Source organism: Ahaetulla prasina, chromosome 15 (assembly GCF_028640845.1).
Source record: "Ahaetulla prasina isolate Xishuangbanna chromosome 15, ASM2864084v1, whole genome shotgun sequence".
NCBI lineage: Eukaryota > Metazoa > Chordata > Lepidosauria > Squamata > Colubridae > Ahaetulla > Ahaetulla prasina.
The window spans coordinates 10,921,267-10,934,197 of NC_080553.1; the positions used below are offsets into that span (position 1 = coordinate 10,921,267).

A 12,931-nucleotide genomic window follows, 5' to 3' on the forward strand; every position below is an offset into this window, starting at 1 on the left:
GGCGCGCTACTCCTTCTTTTATTAACCCCGCCCACTCCGCACCGCTGTAGCTCCGCCCCCTTCCCCTCTAGTCACGGGATGGTTCGACCCGGCGACGGCGGCCGCGGCCTTGTCCGTGACCGGAAGTGAGGCAGAGGTCGGGTAGCCGTGGGTGGCGCCTGAGGGAAACTCCCGGGTGGGCGGTTAATCGCCGGCTTTGTCTTCGGAGAAGCTCCGGGCAACGACGTTGGCTTTCTTCAACGGCCTGCCTTTCCCCCTTCTGGCGCTTCGGGGTGGGTGGGGAGTGTCCCACAACACCCCTGCGAGGTAGGCTGGGCTGAGGGTAAGGGGGCGGCTGACGCGGCGTCGCGCTTATTTAATCCTGCCGGGGGGAAAAAATGAGACATTTTAATCCTCTCCTAGGACAGATCTGCGTGAGCAGGGGGTTGGACTAGATGACCTCCAAGGTCCCTTCCAACTCTGTTACTGTTATGGTGGCTCTAAGTCAATGTATAGACTTTGTTTCTTTGGTCCTTGTCGGAGTGGTGGTGGGGGATTGTCTCTGAGCTGGGGGTGGGGCTCACAACGGCCCCGTGATGTAGGCTGGGCTGAGATGGATGGCCTCAAGATCCCCTCCTTGGTGGGTTTCCCTGACAGCGTATGAAGGTTGAGGATGGGTGTGTGTGTTACTGGCTAGATTAGAGTATTCCCCAGTTGAATGATTTCCACTAAAACTGGGACTACAGTGCCCATCATCCGCAGCTAATCTGGCCCAGGTATAGTATAGTTTATGTATATATATAACTTATATATATACATAAATATATATATATGTTATTTCAGAAAACAAATAACATATATATAGTTTATATATATAGAAATGATATATATTATACGTTTTATATATATATATATATACACATTATATATATGTACATTGTGTGTGTATATAACATATAAGTATAGTATATGGCTTCCTTCAGATGTGTTGTGTTCCCATCCCCATTTATTTAAAAACATTTATATAGCTGGCCATTTTTCAGCCAATTCAGGTCTAATCCCAATCAAAATTTATATATAAACAAACACCATATAAAATCATTTGAAAAGCTATAAAGTTCAACCGCTTAAAACATAAAAAATTAAAAACAATAAAAAAATCTGGCTCCAGTCGCTTCCAGCCAAGATTTAGTAAATAAATCAAATATGCTGTCATCTAATCTCTTAGTGCTTGGGGGGAAAAACAGGTATTTAAGACCTTAGGAAAAGAACCTGCCGTTTGTTTATGATATTTTTTATTTATGTTTATTTATGATATTTATATAGCCGCTTATACCTCATGAACATGACTCTAGGCAGCATACAATAAAGTGGTTAAATCAAGGAAAAAAGTTAAAAAGACACTAATACAATAGTAATTATTTATTAATTTGTCTTCAGCTTTTGTAATAATAAAAACTAAAAATAATAAACATTAATAGGCAAACAGATCAATATTCTACATATAGTACTGTATAACAATATTGTGGGTTTCCCCTTTCTCTCAAAAGCCCCAAGTCTGCTTGGGAAAACAAACAAACAAACATATTTTGGGGGATTTCTTGATGCTAGAAAGGTCAGGGCTGATCTCACCTCGTGACATTTGCAGTAACAATAAATTTGGCCTCATGACTTGCAATAACAATAAATTGAAATAATAGAATTGGGTCAAATTAACCGTTTTGGGGGTTGTATATTTTAAAATTATCCTTTGAAGCAGGAACAAGGTTAAAAACAAGAAGTGACGAGGTGTTTCTTTTACGGAAGTGACATCGCCTTAGATATGAAAATAATATTTTGTTTTGGATGTTCTGCAATTATAACCCTAACTCAGTTGGAAAAGGGGAACCATAAAAGATGGTTCTGTAATCTGGGCAGGAATCGATAGAGATCCAAGATGGGAAAGGATATGAAAGTCAGATTAAGTCACTTTGAGTCAATTAAAATCGAAGGAGATAAACAAGAGATATTCTTGAAACACTGCTGAAAGGTACAGTCCAGTTCCTTAAGTTATTCTGAAATAGTTGATGATTAAATGCAGAGTACTTCCAAGGAATTTTGTGGCTTCCTCTGTCAATAAGTGCTCATGTGTTTGTCATTTGGTGTCTTCCAAAGAGGTTTAGTAGATTGTAGTCAATAGTATTCACTATTTCATCAAATAGTAAAATATTTATTGAAATGGGAATAGAATAGAATAGAATAGAATAGAATAGAATAGAATAGAATTTTTTATTGGCCAAGTATGATTGGACACACAAGGAATTTATCTTGGTACATACGCTCTCAATGTAAATAAAAGATACGTGGAATGTTGATAATTTTGTAAAATGGGATGTTATTTTTCATGGGAAAACAGTCCGCTTTAAGCTGTATAAGTGTGGTTCTGTCAATATGCTCTGACAATAGTTTACTTATGTAAAAAAAAACTTGCGCTTTTTTCAGTTAACTTTAAGAGTAGAGAAAATGTCAAATTTTGAACAACAAACCTTTCTTTGCATTGGGACTAAAAACTGAGACTTGTATGTATTGTAATATTTCAGTGAGAGATCTAAAATGAGATATTGTGAACAGGCAGTAAATTGTTCATAGGTTGTTTTTTATTGTTGTGCTGGGTTGTTGTCCCCCCCCCCTATTTTAATGCCAATCTATTGACTAAGATTTTCTGGGTCTTGACTCATTCAATAAGAGCAAACTAATTATTTGACTGCCTAGAACAGAATGTCTTGGGCCTTCCCTAAGAGATTTGACTTTTTCCCATTACCAACGTGACTTCGGCTCCACTAGTTGCAAAAAAAACTGCCCACAAAGCAGTTTCAAGATGCCCTGAAAAGTGAATGTCTGTTACAGAGAACAGCAGGACTTGTGGCTCAGCTGGTACGCTTTGAATTTCCTGAAATTGTGGTTTTTGTTTTTCATAACCGGATAACCGATTTCTCTTTGGGCAAATGAGAAGATAGATGGAATCACAACTACCCTACGATGGTTCCGTGAAACGAGAACTCTTAATTGTTTGCTGTCCTTAGAAGTTTTCACAGAAGTCTGCATTCAAGCAATTGGATGCTCTGTTTAAGTTGATCAGATTTCTATACCGCCCAACTCGCCTAAGTGACAGTGGATGGTTTATAGATAGTCCTCGACTTATGACCACAATTGAGCCCAGCATTTCTCTTGTTAACAGCAGAACAGTTGTTAAATGAATTTTGCCCCGTTTAATGACCTTTTTTAGCCACAGCTGTTAAGCAGATCCCTGCAGTTGTTAAGTGAATCTGGCTTCCCCTATTGCAGGGGTCTGCAAACTTGGCTCTTTTAAGACTTGTGGACTTCAACTCCCAGAGTTCCTCAGCAGCAAAGCTGGCTGAGGAATTCTGGGAGTTGAAGTCCACAAGTCTTAAAAGAGCCAAGTTTGCAGACCGCTGCCGTATTGACTTTGCTTGTTAGAAGCCAGCTAGGAAGATTATATATGGCCACTTCATTCTAGGATGCTGCAACCGTTATAAATGCGTACTTGATCGCCAAATTTCGATCATGTGACCATGAGAATGCTTCAGCAGCCATAAGTTACTTTTTCCAGTGCTGTTGTAACTGCAAACGGTCGCTAAATGAATGGTCGAATTCGAAGACTACTTGTACGACTAAATGTAAATACGTTTCATGCTGGAAATTTCTTTCTCTTGCAGGGTTTGGCTTTTCAATCCTTTTACACTCTTCCTCTCAACAACACCAGCTTGATTCTGTCCTTGAAAACCTACGTTATAAATACGAAGCTATCTGAACTGCAGCGATGTCGGCTTTCCCCAAAAGTTGCAATCCTTTTGACGACGATGAGGATGATTTCAGGCCGGTCAAGTGGAATGAAGGGGATGAGCCTCCGCGAGAGGGTCCAGACAGACAAAGATATTTGCAACAGGAAGTCATGAGGCTCTCGAAATCGACTCTAGATAGCACCAACAACTCCCTGTCTCTCATTTATGAGTCTGAACATGTGGGAGTTGCCGCATCAGAGGTAAACAAGAATCTTGAAAACATATTTTTCAGTGTTTGCATGCTACGTACGTAAGGATAACAAGGTAATATCAGTACTGACGAGCTAATGGAACACCTGCAAGAAAACCAAGTTCAGAGAACACCAAGGATTCCTCCTCCTTCTCCTCCCTGCTCCTCCCCCCTGCTCCTTCTCCACTCCACAAATCCCACTCCCTCCTAGCACTAATGATATTACTGTTGTGACCGAGGCCCAAGTAGTGATTACCAAACACAATTCAGTCCTGAACAAACTTATTTAATTAAAACAGCTGGGAATTAATTCATTCTCAGCTTAGTCCAAAACAAATTCTTCATAAACAGTCCTTGGGCCATATCACCAACCTTTGTCGTCTTTGGCAACCTGCCAAAGGCTTTTCTTGGCAAAACTCCCACAAAGTTCAAGAGACGCTGACAAGAAGCACTGGAATCAACGTTGCTTTTCCTACAAAGAACCCAATGGCTCGTTGCTGCTCTTTTAAACCTTATGAGAGTGGCCAATCATCTTCTGGCCTTACTCCTGAGTCGTCCTTTTTGCTTCAGCTGCTCTTGCCTTCTGGCAGCTCTTCTCATGTGTGTACTAGGAACAGGCTCCTCCTGTTCCTCTGCCTCTCTGCTGTCCGCCTCTGGGGGCTCCGGAGTCCGCGCCTTACTCCCAGATGGCCCTGGCCCCATCTCTGCCTCTGACGCAGAGCCCTCGACTGGGTCTTCACCTGACTCCAGGACTGGCCCATCCTCCTCCCCAGCCTTCTCACTGTCTGACTCCGCTGCCAGGTCCCCAGGTTGCTGGCGGACCACAACAATTACCTAGTTGGGTAATGAAACATCTGCAAGAAAACCACCAAGCTCAGAGAGTACCACCAACACCCCCCCCCCATGGTTCAACAATCCTGTGAACTATTGGTAATAATTATATTTCATATCGCCAATGCTTTAGCTTAACAAAGAGAAAACCACAGTCCCTTTTGCCAGTTTGTTTGTTTGTTTTGTTTTGTTTTGTTTGAAACACTATGTTGCTTTTGGCAGGAACTCGTGCGGCAAGGCGAAGCCCTGAGGCGTTCTGAACGCATGGTGGATAAGATGGATCAAGATTTAAAGGCGAGTCAGAAACATATCAATAGCATTAAGAGCGTCTTTGGGGGCTTCGTCAATTACTTCAAAGCCAAGCCGCAAGACCTCAAACCTGAGCAGAACGGAGCCTCCCAATATCAAGGAAGCAACAGGTAAGACAGTGGAGGTTTTCTTCTAAGGAAGCAGGAAGCGGGTGGCCATGCCTAAGTGACATTCGGCTTGAATTTATTGTTAGGTTTTTATCCCACTTTTATTACTTTTATGATTCAAGGTAGTAAACATACCTTAATACTCCTTCCTCTTTCCCCACAAAAATAATCCTGTAAGGTTGGTTGGGCTGAGAGAGAAGGACTGGCCCAAAGTCACCCAGCTGGCTTTCATGCTCTAGAAGTCCAAGTCTCCTGGCAATTGGCCCAAAGTCACCCAGTCAAGTTACATGCCTAAAGTGGGATTAGAACTCCCAGTCTCCTGGCGATTGGCTGAAAGTCACCCAACCAGTTTTCATACCTAAAGAGGGACTAGAAGTCCCAGTCTCCTGGCAATTGGCCCAAAATCACCCAGCCAAGTTGCATGCCTAAAGTGGGACTAGAACTCCCAGTCTCCTGGCGATTGGCCCAAAGTCATCCAACCGGCTTTCATACCTAAGGTGGGACTAGAAGTCACAATCTCCTGGCGATAGCCAAAAAGTCACCTAGTTGGTTTTCATGCCGAAGGCGGGCCTAGGTTTCATGGCCAGCACCTTAACCGCTACATGTCAGACTTATGTCTGGGATCTTTCTTTCTGAAAAAAGGGTGAGAAAATAAAACGGTCATCTTAATTGTGCAGACTTTCCAGTAACTTTCTGTGGGTTTGCGGTTAAACCCAAGAGGATGTTTTCAGCCTGAGCGGCTGCTTTAACCATGCCCACAGTAAATAAAACATTTCATACGGAAATATAGTAAAAAGGAAAACTTTTTTCTTCTTCTTCTAACGCAGTATTTCTCAACCTTGGCAACTTTGAGATATGTGGACTCCAACTCCCAGGATTCCAGAGCCAGCTTAAAGTCCACACACCCTTAAAGTGACCAAGGTTGAGAGACATCGATAACACAAAACTTATTTCTGTTGGGAAGCAAGTGGAGCCGTAAATGCTGAATGTGGGAAATTCCCTTTTCCCCCCACCTCTGTCTAGATTAAAAGAAGCGTTATCCGTCAGCAAAGAGCAGGAGTCCAAGTACCAGGAGACTCATCCAAATTTACGCAAGTTGGACAACTCAGGTTTGCTCGATCTTGTTTGGTTCTCCGCATTTTCTAGAACTTGAACATTGTCACCGTTATTTTGGGCAGCAGAGCTCTTGTGTAGTACAAGACCTCCTGTGTTTATTAATCAGAAAATAAGGGTAAAGGTAACGGTTCCCCTCGCACATATGTGCTAGTCGTTCCCGACCCTAGGGGGCGGTGCTCATCTCCGTTTCAAAGCCGAAGAGCCAGCGCTGTCCAAAGACATCTCCGTGGTCACGTGGCCGGCATGACTCAACGCCAAAGGTGCACGGAACGCTGTTCCCTTCCCACCAAAGGTGGTCCCTATTTTCCTACTTGCATTTTTTTACGTGCTTTCGAACTGCTAAGTTGGCAGAAGCTGGGACAAGTCACGGGAGCTCATCCTGTTATGCCGCACTAGGGACTCAAACCGCTGAACTGCCGACCTTTCAATCGACAAGCTCAGCGTCTTAGCCACCGTGCCACCGCGTTGCTGGCTAAGTCAGAAAATAACCTTGCTTAATTTGGTGAGGAATGTAAGCTTAGTCTCATACGAGATAGGCCCTTGAATATGACTTAGTTTTTAAAAGGGATGTCCTTGAACCTTAAGCTGGGTGTCTAAAGAACTGTCATTTTCTATTTCCAGACTTCAGTTCCAGTGCAACTAGTTCAAACAACCCATCCCAGTCTGATCATTACCCTAGGAACCAGCACCTCCGTGCTTATCACCAGAAAATTGATAGCAACTTAGGTGAGTCACGATAGTCCATGTTCCCCAGTGTTAATCTTAGTTGTTTGCTTGTCTTATGATCACAGTTGAGGCCCAAATTTCCATCGCTAAACAAGACTGCTAAGTGAGTTTTGCCCCATTTTAGGACCTTTCTTGCCACGTTTGTTAAGTGGGTCGCTGCAGTTGTTAAGTGAGTAACAGGGTTGTAAAGTGAATCCAGCTTCCCCACTCACTTTGCCTGTCCGAAGTTATGTTATCAATACATGCCAGTTTTTTTTAATTTGCATTTATATCCCACCCTTCTCCGAAGACTCAGGGCGGCTTACACTATGTCAAGCGATAGTCTTCATCCATTTGTATATTATATACAAAGTCAACTTATTGCCGCCAACAATCTGGGTCTCGTTTTACCTACCTTATAAAGGATGGAAGGCTGAGTCAACCTTGGGCCTGGTGGGGCTTGAACCTGCAGTAATTGCAAGCAGCTGCTGTTAATAACAGACTGTCTTACCAGTCTAAGCCACACAGGCCCCTATTTCAGTTTGCCAAGCATCTGAATTTTTGATCACAAGACCATGGGGATGCTGCAACGAACGTAAATGGGGAAAAATGGCCACGAGTCGATTTTTTTCAGTGCCATTGTAACTTCGAACAGTCCCTAAACCAGGGGTCTGCAAACTTGGCTCTTTTAAGACTGGTGGACTTCAACTCCCAGAGTTCCTCAACCAGCTGGCTGAGGAATTCTGGGAGTTGAAGTCCACAAGTCTTAAAAGAGCCAAGTTTGCAGACCCCTGCCCTAAACATATGATTGTAAATTGAGGATCGCCTGTATTAAGCCTGCTAGATTTTTGAGCATCTTCCTTTAAGAAGAGAATGGTCTTGTTCAAGGGTGGGCTTCAAAAATTTTAGCAAGGGATTCTCTGCCTGGTTGCTGGGTGGACGTGGCCATGGTGGGGGTGGCCTAGTCGGCCCCTTGCACCATAGTGGGGAGCATTTTTGCCCTCCCCAGGCTCCGGGGGCTTTTTTCAAGCCTCCGGGAGGGCAAAAACAGCCTCCCCAGGATCTGGAGGCCCTCTGGAGGCCAGAAACGTGACTGTTTCCCGCCTACCCGAACTTCTGGTAGGCCTGTTTTTCGCCCTCCCTGAGCCTCCGCACACGCCCTGCACTTACCTGCATCCAAAACGGGCCACATGGGGACTCCGGAGAGGGGCGAGGCAGGGTAGGTTGGGGCCAGCCAGGAGTGGGATTTGGAGGTTCTCAGAACTGCACAGAATCTTAGCTAGAGGTTCTCCCGAACCGCTGCGAACCCCCAACTGCCCACCCCTGGTCTTGTTCCTATTTCCTGGCAGAGGAGGAATTGGGACAAAGGTACCGTTGTCTTTCCCAGCAGAAAATATTTAGGAAAATCAAATTAATACTTTGCACAAACCATAGTTAATATTAAGCATGTTTCTTGAACAACCCACAATGACCTGACTTGTAATGTGATGGTTTACTGACCCCAGTAGTTATAGTTACACACATTGTGGTCCGCCAGCAGCCTGCAGAGCTGGCAGTGGAGTTGGACAGTAAGGTCAGGGGAGGACAATGGGTCAGTCCTGGAGTCAGGGGAAGGCCCGGACAAGAGCTCTGCATCGGAAGCAGAGATGGAGCTAGGGCCATCTGGGGGTGATGTACAGACTCCAGTGCCTCCAGAGGCGGACAGCAGAGAGGCAGTGGAACAGGAGGAGCATCTTCCTAGTGCGTGCATGCGCAGAGCTGCCAGAAGGCAAGAGCAGCTGAAGCAAAAAGTACGACTTGGGAGTAAGACCAGGAGATGATTGCCCCCTCCCATAAGGCTTAAAAGAGCAGCAAAGGCTCTTGGGCTCTTTGTAGGAAAGCAATGTTGCTATAATTGTTTCTTATCGGCGTCTCTTAGTGGGGCTTTGCCAAGAAAAGCTATTGGTAGGGTGCCAAAGAAGATAAAGGTTTGTGATAAGGCTGAAGGTCTTTTTCTGAAGGACTTTGTTTTGGAATTAATTTGGACTAAGCTGAGAATGAAGTAATTCTCAGCTGTTCTAATAAAGTATGTTTGTTTAGGACTGATTGTGTCTGGTAATAACTACTTGGGCCTAGGTCACAACAACACAGTGCGAATAGCTGAAACCTGAAACACCCCATTTTGGCTTCTTAATGCAGGGGTCAAATTCGCTCCCGCTGGGCTGTTGGCAAATCCTCAAATCCTCTTTTAATTTAACCAAGGGAATCTCATGAATCGTCTTGGATCACAAACTGCTTCACAAACACCTCTGTGCTTATCTACCTTTTGTGTTGCTAATTTTACGCTTTTGTGGGGGGTTGGGAATATTTGCAGATGACATGTCCACCGGGCTGGGCCGACTGAAAAATCTCGCTCTTGGCTTGCAAACCGAAATCGATGATCAGGACGAGATCCTGAATCGCCTCACCGGGAAAGTGGATACTTTGGACATCAACATCAAAAGCACAGACAAGCGAATCAAGGATGAGCTTTAAAGGAATCCCCGGGTGTCTCTCACCTCTTGTTTATAAACTCAATACATTTTATGCAGCAGCTGCATTGGGAAAGCGCTAGAGAAAAGAAGTTGCTAGTCCATCTTGCCGTGCGATTAAAAGTGTGAATATTCTTTAAGTGCAATCTGAGAAATTTAAGCTATTTTCTTTCACGTATAATTCCCAAAAGCACTCTGAAGTGCTTCTGAAACTTCTGATCTGATTTTGGAGGAAACATCTCAATTCTGGACAGCGATTGGAAAAGACGATTACACCCTGCCTTTCAGTATTCCTTTTGCCTTAAATTGTAGCAGGTACGTGCGTTGCCTACTTCACATACTGCTCATGTATACATTTTTATAAAAGGCTAGCTGTGTACAGTTGAAGAACCGTAGAAGAGGAAAGTTTGCCTTGCATTTCAAAGCTGGGTTGTGACAAGATGCTTCTGGTGCATATAATGAAAACCTAACCCTGACCCCAATCTTAAGCTACACCAATAAAGCAGTCGTTACCAAGTCAGCGTTTATTCCAGTCAAAGTCCAGAGTGAGTGAAAAACACTTAAGGGATATCCAGTTAAAAATTCTAGAACAAAATAACAACAAATCTATATTAAAAAATCACAACCTAGAATTTTTAACTGGATATTCCTTGAGTGTTTTTAACTTGCTCCGGTCTTTGACTGGAATAAACCTTGACTAAAAGCAGTCATTTTTTGGGGCGGAGGGGGTGTCATTCTCCAAAGTACTTACCTACTTGATTTGTGCCAGTACAATGAAGCTTAGACTCAAAAAAATAAAGATTTGGGTGAAGACATTTATCCAAGACTTAAAGCTACAGGATGGTATTTTGGGTTGGAATGCTTCAATGCAAAATACTGCCTTCTGCGGGGTCTCCAACCTTGGCAACTTTAAGCTTTGCTGGCTGGGGAATTCTGGGAGTTGAAGTCCGCCAGGCTTAAAGTTGCCAAGGTTGGAGACCTCTGCTCTAAGCAGCACTTCTCTGGCCCATAGCTGTGAGCATTGACGACTCAATATGTTGTGCAAGTCGGTTGCTGCTCCAGGTCTATTTTAAAAATAATATTGGAGAAGAAATTACATGGGGGGAGTCGCTTTAAATTTCCACCCAACTGGCTACAGTGGACACCTTTCAACACAGTTAAATTTCACCCATGAGATCTTGTGCTTCTGTGCCCAGGTGAGCTTGCGATTGTTTGATTTGTGGTGTAAGCATCACATGGCTTTCTTCCCTGATTAATGAAAGGTCCCTTCCCAAAAATAGTCTTTGTCCTTATAGTTGACATTTTATTCCTGCAATGTCACTTCTCGTGTGTGTGTGTGTAAATTCTACATAATCTGTCTATTCTTGATACAAGAAAAATACCAATTTTCTTGTAAGTATGTCTTCAGTAAATCATTACAATGAGGAATTTTGGAAACAGCATTTATTAAAAACAACCATTTCTTTCCCATGTTGCTATTTATTAGATACCAGCTGGAATCTTGGGTGTTTCTACGTCGATATCTCTTCAAATTGACTTTGGCTTTAATTCCTAATTCCTTGGCAGTTTGGCAGAAGCCAATTATGGCAATGTCTAAGCACATCAAATAATTACCGTAGTTCTTTAATCCACTTCTGTTTGTAGCCAAGATAAAATCTAAACAGCTAATACACTGCCACAACCGTGAGAAATATCTTTGCTTTCTGTCAAAGCATCTTATTTGGGCAGTGAAGGCAGTTTTTCCAGTTGAAAAACTGGAATAAAACTGGAAGATTATTTCTTCCTCAGGATCTTGTTCAGTTAGCTTTATTGATCAGCCTATAGGCCATATCAAAGCATAAAACACATATCACCAATAAAACCTTATACAAACAATTTTATTTTAAGGATAAAATACAATAGTAGGACACGATACAGTATAATTTGATACATAAATATATAAAATAGAGTAAAATGACAAAATTATATTTTGGTGTCACCGTTACGGTCTACCCCAATCAGTCCCATATAGGCAGATCTCAACCAAACCATTTGGTTTTAAGTACTGTGCTGTGTTAAATGTTATTTTCAGGTTCTGGCCACACATGAAGTAAGTTGTTTTTGCATGCTGATGGTTTTAACGTTGAAATATTACATTCAACTCGGGGAGAAGAACACATTTATCCTATTTTCCCTTCCCGTGAAGCTAATTTAAATCTTAAGACGTTTAATACACAAGAAGACAGCATAAAAATTTGAAGTGCGCATGAAAAACGGCCGTGAATGATCCATTTGGGTGAAATAGCGAAGATACTCGCTTCTCATGTTTTTCTAGGAAAGCGGCTTTTCATGGAGAAAGTTGGGGAATGTGCCCTGTTGCTCTTCTTTTAAACACTTGGCCCACTGTGTTGGGGATGCAATGTTTTTTTTTTAAGTATCAAGGATTGTGATAATTAAAGGATTTGGGGATTTTTTTAGAGTTGCTTGGGGCGGTTGCCAAGAAGAAAAGAAGATATTTCTCATTGCGTTGCTTTTGCTTTAGGCAAAATAATTCCCACGATGTAACTTTCTGTGTTACGTTAAGGTAAAGGTAAAGGTTCCCCTCGCACATATGTGCTAGTCGTTCCCGACTCTAGGGGGCGGTGCTTATCTCCGTTTCTAAGCCGAAGAACCAGCGCTGTCCGAAGACGTCTCCGTGGTCATGTGGCCGGCACATTTTTTCTACAGCCTCTTTGGCCAAAGAGATTGTAGAAAAAATGCTTTTAAAGGGTTCTGACGATCCCAGCTAAGCCGCGCAATCATCACGAGTTTTTGTTTTTTTTAAAGCATTTTTTTGGCCGAAGATGCTTTTAAAAGTAAAAAAAAAAAACCCCACCTCTGATGATCACGCAGCTCAGCACATGGGAAGGGAGGGGGAGGGATTTTTGCTACCGGTTCTCCGAACCACCTGCCGCCATCGCTACCGGATCGGATGATCCGGTCCGAACCAGGAGCCTTTCACCCCTGTATCAAAGGCAATATTATGACGCAATAGCTTTCAACTCCAGCAGAAAATAAACAGATTTCTCGATTACCTGCTTCCATCCAGTCAACGGATGCTTAAAGAAGACTCAGTCACGGTCAAAAGTAAATAGATGGGTTGTGAAATCTGCCAGGAAATTGGAAGAAGAATAACCCCTAAGAAGAGTTTTGTCTCGAATTGCACTTCAAATGACCCATGCTGTCAGATGTTGGTGTGTGCTCTTAATTCTGCTTCTATCATCTGAGCTGCAAATCTATTTATACCGCAAGGGTCCAGGATCACTGCAGTTGGGTCCTGGCTGGGTGTTCCATAGAGGAATGACCGTAACACGAGCAACCTAC

General features: G+C 43.1%; 1 protein-coding gene across 2 annotated transcripts; it reads left to right on the top strand.

Annotated features, from left to right (window-relative positions):
• The first annotated feature begins 56 nt into the window (after positions 1–56).
• Positions 57–11,057, top strand: SNAP29 (synaptosome associated protein 29). Of its 2 annotated transcripts, none has more exons than XM_058158135.1 (6): positions 57–306; positions 3,696–4,021; positions 5,065–5,261; positions 6,282–6,367; positions 6,996–7,100; positions 9,433–11,057. In XM_058158135.1, the coding sequence occupies exons 2-6, from the start codon at positions 3,800–3,802 to the stop codon at positions 9,591–9,593; spliced, it is 771 nt and encodes a 256-aa protein (XP_058014118.1). In that variant the 5' UTR covers positions 57–306; positions 3,696–3,799; the 3' UTR covers positions 9,594–11,057. The 2 variants fall into 2 exon arrangements, with proteins under 2 accessions (XP_058014118.1, XP_058014119.1); XM_058158136.1 differs by lacking the exon at positions 57–306 and adding an exon at positions 1,878–2,008.
• The last annotated feature ends 1,874 nt before the right edge of the window (positions 11,058–12,931 follow it).

Bases quoted from the DNA above. Each gene is read 5' to 3' on its own strand.
- SNAP29 (XM_058158135.1), top strand. From the start codon at position 3,800: ATGTCGGCTTTCCCCAAAAGTTGCAATCCTTTTGACGACGATGAGGAT. The intron at 4,022-5,064 runs GTAAACAAGAAT...TGCTTTTGGCAG, and splicing joins TGGGAGTTGCCGCATCAGAG to GAACTCGTGCGGCAAGGCGA. The intron at 5,262-6,281 runs GTAAGACAGTGG...ACCTCTGTCTAG, and splicing joins CAATATCAAGGAAGCAACAG to ATTAAAAGAAGCGTTATCCG.